The sequence below is a fragment of the Amaranthus tricolor genome, chromosome 14 (assembly GCF_026212465.1).
Source record: "Amaranthus tricolor cultivar Red isolate AtriRed21 chromosome 14, ASM2621246v1, whole genome shotgun sequence".
NCBI lineage: Eukaryota > Viridiplantae > Streptophyta > Magnoliopsida > Caryophyllales > Amaranthaceae > Amaranthus > Amaranthus tricolor.
The window spans coordinates 17,400,666-17,410,570 of NC_080060.1; the positions used below are offsets into that span (position 1 = coordinate 17,400,666).

The 9,905-nt window shown below is 36.2% G+C and overlaps 3 protein-coding genes across 3 annotated transcripts; all 3 read right to left on the reverse strand.

Annotated features, from left to right (window-relative positions):
* Positions 1-734: 734 nt before the first annotated feature.
* On the reverse strand, positions 735-6,623 carry LOC130799889 (UDP-glucose 4-epimerase GEPI48-like). The gene is made up of 9 exons (XM_057663167.1): positions 6,157-6,623; positions 4,129-4,178; positions 3,728-3,863; positions 3,526-3,627; positions 3,191-3,418; positions 2,835-2,913; positions 2,546-2,628; positions 1,862-1,953; positions 735-1,696 (listed from the first exon to the last, which is right to left on the reverse strand). Exons 1-9 carry the CDS (start codon positions 6,337-6,339, stop codon positions 1,600-1,602), a joined length of 1,050 nt encoding a protein of 349 aa, XP_057519150.1. The 5' UTR covers positions 6,340-6,623; the 3' UTR covers positions 735-1,599.
* Positions 6,624-7,135: 512 nt separating this feature from the next.
* Positions 7,136-8,045, reverse strand: LOC130799867 (uncharacterized). Its single transcript, XM_057663140.1, has 2 exons — positions 7,780-8,045; positions 7,136-7,701 (listed from the first exon to the last, which is right to left on the reverse strand). The coding sequence occupies exons 1-2, from the start codon at positions 7,876-7,878 to the stop codon at positions 7,180-7,182; spliced, it is 621 nt and encodes a 206-aa protein (XP_057519123.1). The 5' UTR covers positions 7,879-8,045; the 3' UTR covers positions 7,136-7,179.
* A 72-nt stretch (positions 8,046-8,117) lies between these two features.
* LOC130799831 (serine/threonine-protein phosphatase 7 long form homolog) lies at positions 8,118-9,060 on the reverse strand. The gene is made up of 2 exons (XM_057663084.1): positions 8,275-9,060; positions 8,118-8,199 (listed from the first exon to the last, which is right to left on the reverse strand). Exon 1 carries the CDS (start codon positions 9,025-9,027, stop codon positions 8,446-8,448), a length of 582 nt encoding a protein of 193 aa, XP_057519067.1. The 5' UTR covers positions 9,028-9,060; the 3' UTR covers positions 8,118-8,199; positions 8,275-8,445.
* Between the last annotated feature and the right edge of the window lie 845 nt (positions 9,061-9,905).

The following is a 9,905-nucleotide window of genomic DNA, read 5'->3' on the forward strand; positions in this document are numbered from 1 at the left end:
TATCAACATAATAACCTCACATTATTTTACCTAATCCATTTCATAATTCTCACAAAGTAGAGAGCACGCAGTAACCATGATTGATAATTGTGTCCGACAAACAAGAATGAAATCATAACCTTGTATAGTTGTATTATCCTGTAATAATTAAAGTCCTGGCAACAGTGATTGAATGAATGAAGAGGAAAACTGGCAACTTCACCATCATTGATTGAATCTTTGAATGAATGAAGAGGAAAACTTCACATAAATATAAAAATTATTAAAAGTTTGCTTGCATTGAGTGTAAATATTTAAGGGGTAAATAAAAATCAAAGTAGAAAAATAATGTTAATCAAAAAGAAGTTTAAAAAAATTTAATTGTTAGAGAGGTGGAATAATTGGTTAGAAGGTAATGAAATGGATAAAACAACAATTATTTCTTCATATTGGGGGTAAATTTAAGGGGTAAATAGAAGTCAAAGTAAAAAAAACAATGTTAATTAAAAAGAAGTTGAAAGAAATTTAATTGTAGAGAGGTAGAAGAACCGGTTAGAAGGTAATGAAATGGATAAAACAACAATTATTTCTTCATATTGAGGGTTTAAATTTACCTTAGGGGAGAATAGAGGAATACTTTCCTCCAAATGAGGAAAATCATCATCCTTTTTTATTCATCTTTTTTAGTTTATTCTCATTTTACATCTTTAACAAGTATTTCAATTACTTAATTTGCACCTCCACTTATCTTTATTTCATTATTTTGACTTTTTTAACCCTAAATATTTATACTCAATTCAAACGACCTCTAAAAACTTTAGTACGTCTTTCCAAAAACGAATTAAAAGAAATTATAAAGGTTTAGTAATCCATCAAACAAGAAAAAAAAATTGTAATTTAGATAAATATATTTATATACGCATGAAGAGTTCAAGTAAACGTAGACTATCGAGCCATTAAATAAATGATTATAGTATAGTACCAATAAGGAATCATATCAAAATTCACTATAACTATATAAATAATCAATCAAAAGAATTAAACGAATCATAAAAAAAGACTGTCCTAAACAAAGAATAAACCCTCTAGAATTTGTTATGTAAACCACGTTATGATCCTACAATAAACCCCAAAAAAAATGTTTCGATCACAGCAGACCTGTGGCCGAAATCGAGCTTTCCAAGTTGTTGCCCATACCTTCACTCGTTAGCAAGCTTCACAAGCATAACGGCTTCCTGAAGCATTGAACTTTCCAGCAGAAGGCAGAAAGTCTCAAATATTCCCACGCATAACAGCTTCCAGTATTTTCAGCCAAAATGAGAGCACATGCAAAAAATAATTGATCTTCTAAATACATTATGCTCTTTTCTTCTTTTCTTTTTCTTTTTAATATAGCCTATAAATTAAGTAAATACATGTCATACTTGGCCTATTTATACTAACATAGAAGTATATGCTTAACAAATGGACTATTTTTTCATATCAATCACTTATATTCCTAAAGTTAGGCTGGATAAAAGCTGTATGATGGTGTAGCAACAAGTGGAAGCTGTACCAATGGGATTAGATTGTACATATGTTGAGTGTATTTTTGTTCTTTAGTCTGTTCAGCCTGGTAAATCAATCATCTTTATTATCAGGTGAGCCATAACCATAAGGATTCTTGCTAGCCCAGTTCCATTGATCACGGCACATCTCATCGATTCCGTATTTGGCCCTGCGAAAACACATCAAGATTTGCAGAAGGTGAATGTCAAGTACCCATTTGTTGTCATAGTAGAACTAATAACGACATTTATTGGAGAAAATAAACTTGACTAAAATTTAAAAATAAGTGACATGGCTAATGAGCATATGTAGATCAGTCAACAACAGTACTTACCTCCAATTTAGTTCCCGTTCTGCTTTTTCTGTTGAGGCGTATACAATCTCAGCATCACCAGGGCGTCTTTCAGCCATTACAATAGGGATTTTCTGAAATGATAGGCATTGCTAGTGGTTAGTTAAAAAGGGTCCAAAATCCAAAGCGATAATAAACAGAAGGGACAATACATAAAAAGACATTCTTCCAGTGCAATCTTACTGGCCTCGGACAAGCCATAATGTCACCTTAAGCAATTAATCCTACATAATGTGATCGGAAAAGAACTAAATTAGACAGAAAAGCCTATTACCACGCCTTAAAGTTCAGGATAGCTAGGTCTGCAAGTACATATTTTTGCACGAATTCTACAATAGTGCCCTCAAACAACTTCAATTCAAAATTTCTAATGATGAGCCAAATATGGTCAAACCAGATAAAGCAATTATGTTTTCTATCAAGGGTCAATTGGAACGACTAATTGTTGTTGCAAGTCTAAGGTTAAGTACATCTGATATCTCATAAGCCCTACCGAGCCATCATATGGCATTACGGTAATGGAAAGAATCCAGAAAAGCAGAACAAAAGACCTGATCAGAATACCATAAAAATGAAATTTGTTCAGTAATAAACATGCCTTCATATCATCCACAAGAAAACAAACACAGGTAACCCTAAAGGGAGCAAAAGGCTTGAGCTCTTTACCTTTCCTGATGCTTTCTCAAATGCAGCTACCATCTCCAACACTGTTGTGCCCTTGCCAGTTCCCAAATTGTAGACTTCACAAGCTGTAAATAAATTCCCCTGTCTGTTACTGCACATCATTGTTCTCTCTTTATGGAGAGTTCAGTATATTATTAAAGGCAAAGCGAGAAACTGTGACTTAAGCCACGACTCACGAGCTTTAATGATAAATACTTCTCTAATATATGATATTACCAAATAAAACTTTGGCTGAATGAAGTCCACTTTATGAATTTTAACATTTACTAACCTAGGTTAGCCTTGAAAAGCTTATTCAGAGCTGCTATGTGTCCATCAGCCAAATCAACAACATGAATGTAATCACGGACCTGAAATACATCTTTTGTCAGAAATGTGAATAAGAGGGATTCAAAATTGCACAGAACATAAAAAATTGGCATATGACAAAGTTAATGCACCACGAATTGCAGGATTGAAAAATTTTGTAAATGAGAAACTAAAAAGATTTTTTGAGTATATCAAATCACCATGATAGAAAATATAAAGTCCATACAGGAAGACCAAAAGAAACTAGACAAAAGAAGCATAAGAAATCTAAAATGCAAAAAGAAATCAAAACAATAACATGTTTCCTGGATAACATACCCCGGTGCCATCTTTAGTATTGTAATCTGTCCCATAGACGGTTAAGTGGGGTCTTCTTCCAACAGCTACTTGCTGCATAAAGGGCATAAGATTGTTTGGAATTCCACGTGGATCCTCGCCAATATGCCCACTAGGGTGTGCACCAACTGGATTGAAGTATCTTAGAAGAATGATTTTCCATTCAGCATCAGAGCGCTGAACATCACGGCATATTTCTTCAATGAAGAGCTGAACCAAAAAAGCACACCAGAGAGAGTAGTTTGATTAATTTTTCATCAAATTTAGCATGACATAGAACCAAACAAATAGGAAATTTGTGTTAATACTCAACACACCTTGGTTCGTCCATATGGATTTGCTGCAGACAATGGAAACTCCTCAGTACAAGGGACCTCCTTAGGCCAGCCATACACAGTTGCCGATGATGAGAAGACTAGCTAAACCAAATTGAAAAGGTAGAATCAGCAGTAATATTTCATATAAATCTAGGAATATGAAAGAATTTGCTCCATGGTATTAGAAAAGAGATTAATGTACCCTCTTGCATCCATGAAGAGACATGACTTCCAGCAAATTAACTGTACCAATGATGTTGTTATTGTAATAAAGCAGTGGTTTCTGTACACTTTCACCAACTGCTTTCAATCCAGCAAAGTGAATGACAGCATCAAATCTGCAACAGAGAAGAGAATATCAAATGTCACAACATAATTATCTCTATCATTGAAAATTAGGAGACCTCAAAATACAAGGAAGGAGGTGACATGACATCAAAAGTCAAGACCAACATTCGATCGGAAGCCTCACAGTATAATAAAAACATTATTATACCTCACTGGCTCCCCAAGCACAAGACAGAGTACAATTTTAGCAAGAGAATTATCAAATGTAGTAAAGAACAACATAGATAAGTTCTAGAAATGAATCAGTCTCCCTACTTTGTCCAAGAAAAAAGTTTCTCAACAGCTAGTTTATCCCGAAGATCCACCTGTACCAAGAAGTAATATCTCAGATGAATTATTATTTGTGTAGAGAAGACTATAGGGAGAAGACAACGATAGCTATTAGATCATGACCAATAAATTAAAGAGAAAAAAGGGTTAATGTTCAATCTCTAATAAAAGCATCAAATATAGCAAAGCTAAGTGCAACAAACAAAAGTAAAAATGTATGAGTGCTTCTAGATTTTTATATGCGGCCACCTATTCACCCTAATAGTCACATTTGACTTTTGACACAGTTTATCGATCGTTCTTAACTTGTATTTTATTCTTAATCTATAAGTTATAATATAGTCATGTGGGATCTTGTTTGATTCATTTCAAAGCAAATATCATTCATATCAACATTTTACGATTTATATTATGCATAGTTAAAGATGTTAATGATAGAATTATAGCATTGGCAAATTAAATGGGGCTATTAGGGTGAATAAGAGGGAGTATTATTTATATTTTAGTCAACAAAGATGTATTTATTGGAAAATTCACCTTTACTTCAGTTAAAAATGATCCTTAATTCAACTAGCATTAAAAGAGAATCAAATTTCACAAGTACATCAGACGGAGTGGAGATGAGACATTAGTGCAAAACTGGTAAGATTTAGCAATAAGCAATATGGACCTACATGACAACATTACACATACATGGACACCACACACTAGACCATAGACAATTGTTTTAAACAACAACGACACAAAATAACACATATATTAAACACATTTTCTAACAATGGTTGACACATGATGCAAATTCCAATAGGAATTTCAAATTCCTTGAAATTTACATACATTTTCAAATTTCTAGGAAATGTTATTTCTAGTTTATTGAACATTAATTGACATAGAAATCTGGAGTTGCCGATACCCTTAATGTATTGTGAGGATTTCGACTTCCAAAGCAAATTTCATTTCCTACACTTGCCAAAATTATGTCAATTTAACTATGTAAATAAATAATTGCTAGGAAGTAAATTTTCAATGAATTAGAAGCCTACAAAATCACCTCTAATACTTCTATACTAAGGTATAGAAATAGAATTTCAATGATAATACCACGAACAATTATTTCCACTTTTAGCTTTGTTTACTTGAGGTCAATCTTCCAAAACAAACATTAGGTGGAAAACAAATAAAGCCAAATGCAAACTAATACTACCTCCTATTCAGCTGAATTGTCCCATTTTTTTTTTGGCACTATTCACTTATCACTCTTAATTTGTATTTTACTCTTAATCTATAAGTTAAAACATAGTCATATGGGATCTTGTTTGATTCGTCTCAATACAAGGATTATTAATATCAACTTTTTATAATTTTTAATTAAGCATAATTTGAAATATTAAGAGTTAAAATGTTGCCTCGGCAAGTGTGAAAAGTCAAATGGGACAGTTCAGCTGAATAGGAGGGAGTAATATTCTAATGCCAGAAAATTAAATTAGATTAAAACAAATTTTAAAAGTCAGCATAATTAGAACAAAATACTCCGATGACTTAAATAAACCACTAAAGGTTACAAAATTAAACGTTTCTCCAACACAGCATTTCATTGCAATGGAAGAATTTACTCCTCACAAGAAAGCCAATTTTCTTCCAAGCGCAAAAATATAAAAACCAACATGACAGCAGTGATTACTATTTGCAAGAGATTACATGCTCATTCAACTCCCCAACAATAGCTAATAAATATTAGAGAATAAAAATTAAACAAATTCATATTCAAATTCAAATTCTAGTAAAAGAACAACGACGAAATTGAGTCGAAACGTCGCAATATAATTTCACGAATACAAATTGCACCTAAAAATTTTAAAAATTAATGAACAGAAGATTTCTAGCGTTCCACGAATACGATCCACCGACATATCGATAAACCAAAAATAATAAATTAATCAAAATCCAGCACAGGAATCGTTAATTGAGTCTCAATATCAACAAAAAGCAATTAAATTAGGAAATTTAATTTACCTTAACAATAGAAAGATTTGATGAGAACTCAGCAGCGAGTTCCTTGACTCGTTGAATAGCGAGTTCGGACGAGTTATCAAGATTATCAACAACGACGACTTTAAAACCGCCTAGTAAAAGCTGAAGAGTTGTATGACTACCAATGTAACCGGCTCCACCAGTGACCAGAATGTTTTTCATCATTGTTAAAGCTTGTTCCAGATTACGCGGTTCTCTATGGATGGAATTTACCTGTATTTTGATTTTTTTTTAGAAAGATCCAAAAACTGAGGAAGAGAGAGAAAGTGAAGCAAGAATCGAAATTTGGAAATTTGGAGAGAGAAAGATAGTGGGCAGACAGAGAAAGAAGAGTACATATAAGAGAACATTCCCTTCCCGGTTCCAGCAAGGGATCTCGATGGTTAAAAAGTCGAGACTCGGGGAAAGAAGGAAGCAAGGAGAAGGTTGGCCATATTTGTTACTTTTTGTATTACTTTAAGAAATGATTAGTGGTATCGCTCAATTTTTTTATTATAAATGGTATTTTTAATTTTTTTTATTATTAATGGTATTCTTGAGTCTATTCCTATTATATTGCGTAAAAAAAAATTCCCACTTTAAATAATTTGGGAAAGTATTTCCCACAATACCGTCCACGAGGAAAAGTGTTTTTTTTTTAAATTTTTTCAGACAAAACCGCCACTTGAGATGGCGGTTTGCCTTAAGCAGAAAAACGCCACATGAAGTGGCGGTTTGGTCAAGGCAAACCGCCATCTCATGTGGCGGTTTGGTCCCTGGTAAACCGCCACTTCATGTGGCGGTTTGCTTATGGCATTTTATTTTTTTTATTTTTTTTTCTTTCATTTTAAAATAGTGAACGCAACATGCATTAAAGTAGTTCAATACCATCTATTCCATAATAATCAATTACGAACCAGCTTGTTTTGGAAAAAATAATTATGAAAATAATACAAAGATATATTACAATTATGGAAACTCATACAAGAAGTTCAAGTCATATAAGAATATACAAAGTTTGTTAAACTACAACCCCCGGCCCCTTTTGTTTTGCGCACCGGTGGATGATGATGGTGTGAACTCGTCAACCTCCGCAATGACATTAAGAGCAGGAGCTCGTCGTTGACTAGCACGCTGATATGTGATAATCCTTTGCGGAGGCGATGGATGTGGCGGAGGAGTGTTGATGGAAGACGGGGGAACGAACGGCGACATAGTAGCGGATGTCGATGGCGATCTGGAAGACCGACCTCGAGTAGATGAACGCTGGCGGCCTCTTGTGGACCGAGAACTGGATCCTCCGGAAGAGCTACCTCTATGGGCTGAACTCCTTGGAGAAGGAGTGTGGAATGTGTCATCTACCTCGCCAATGACGGGTGGAGTCGGTATGAGGTACTCATAACCCGCCTGACTCAATGCATCGGTCAACGACGCGTTAATGGAGCCTAAGGTCTGAGAACATAGCCGATACCCCACGTCAACTGGCGATGTAGCGGCCCCTTGAATCGTGTCATTACATTGTATGAGTACCGATCGGATGCGCTCAGCCTGTTTGTTATCATTATGTTGTTAAAAGAGTTACTTAAAACTATTACTATTTGTTATGAGTGTTGAAAGAAAACGTACCAGTAACGTAGATGTCGGATGGTAATGTGATCCTGGCTGCGCAAATGCGGTGTTCGTTAGGCGTAATATGGAGATGCGCCTGTACCAACTCATGTACATAGCAGAGCTATGACCTGTGAAGTTATCTCCTCCAACCAATGTAGATGCTCGGTCGTTCCACGCATCTACATGCGATCTATGTCGTACGAGGTAGTTCTTGTCCCCAGTCCTCCGATCGATCGCATGTAGTTGAGGTTGGGTGTCACAGGCTTGCGGAATTACCTGCTCCAAACCGAATTGACGCATGACACGATCCGGGAAATGTAGCTCGACGATGTTAAAGCAAATAAGAGGACAACGCGATCTCCAAATCTCGTGGCCCGATGTACATATGTGCGGTAGAGCTTCCATCTTAGCCGCTGTGTAAGGCTGCCATGTCATCTGTAATAGAAATCAATATGCTTAGTAATGTATACAATTTATTCATAACTAATACAAATAGTAAATGTTACTAACCTGCTCGTCCCGTTGTCGATCTAGTGCGTCCCTGTAGTAGACGAGAGTATGTGGGGAGTGGGATCTCGAAAGATATACGCGAAGCCAGTTGCAAACAAATAAACATTGATTAACATTTTCATCTATCATAAAATAGTGAAATTATGAATTTGAATAGTGAATTGAGTGTTGCTACCTTACTGCCAAAGGATCCATCCCGCGCCGATGCTGTGACCCTAATATCGGTTCAAAATCATCCGCGTCATCTTCCTGATCATGTTGCCCATCCGGTCGAACCGTCCGAATAATGGGCCTCCCTATATGAATGTGCTCCCATGACCATATCTGTAACAACATCAAGCATCCACCCATGTCCTTGGCACCCTTACGAGATGCTCGACATAAGTTACGATACAGATACGCTAGGGTAGCACTTCCCCAACTGTACTCATCTACGCGCTCCAAGTCTCCCAGTAGAGGGAGATAGATCAACTGTACCGAGTCGCCGCTCTTGTCCGGAAACAAGATGCATCCAAACAGGTACAAGATGTAAGCTCGGGCATGTCTGTCAACCGTCACATCATCTGCATCATCCTCAAGCGCGCTAAAATGCTGTCGAAGCCAAGTCAGCTTCAATGACGATCCAACGATGATCTTCGGCTGTGAGGGGTCTTGAGGGTTTTCCGGCCAAACCCCTAGCAGCTCATGTACTAATGCTGGCCAATTTCCCTCCCCATGACCAATGACTGCTTGTCCTTCAACCGGCATTCCCATGATAACTGCCACATCTTGCACCGTGATCGTTGCCTCGCCAACTGTGAGGTGGAAGGTATGTGTCTCCGGCCTCCACCTCTCCACCAATGCAGTGATAAGAGCTCGATCGAGCTCTAAGCCCCCGCCCAACAACCGGTGAATGTATCTGAAACCAGCTAGCTCGACTACGTCTAATACCCTGTCATCCACCTCCCACCGTAACGTACTCGCCTGGTAGTGCTGACGAGTAACCAATTGGGCAGTGGAGCCCTCCCTCGCAGCTACGCTCTTGTGTGTCGCCTGAAGCGTAAGCACTGATGGATCAACTGGGCCCCGCATCGCCATGATCGCTGTTACGTGTTTTTCATCGCCATAAGTGTTATAAAAATCATAAAAATATCATGACTTCCCTCGCATTATCTAAATTTGCAACCAATTCAACATGTTTTTCAATGGGATAATGATCTTTCATGTGATATCTCCACCAATTTGCTACCAATTTGCAACCAATATCATGACTTCCTCACCCCAATACACTATAACGGGAAGTGTAAATTTGAATACAAGAATTTGTGATACTAAGGTATTAGAACACTTATTATAAGGTTCATTTCAAATATAAAAGCTAAAAATACCATGAATATATACAAAAACCATTAAACTAACCCTACAAAGTAATAAACTTTCATTGAAGCATTTCATCAAACACTTTATATGCATACAAAACAAATCCTAAAATTCAACTACAAATGTGTAAAACGTAAGCTTAAATCATGAAAACAATAGAATGTAACAAACAATTAACGTTTTTATAACTTCAATTCAAACAATAATGAACAAAAAAAACAATTTGCATATTGAACAAAAATTAGGGTTTTATTCATACCTTAAATGAGGAT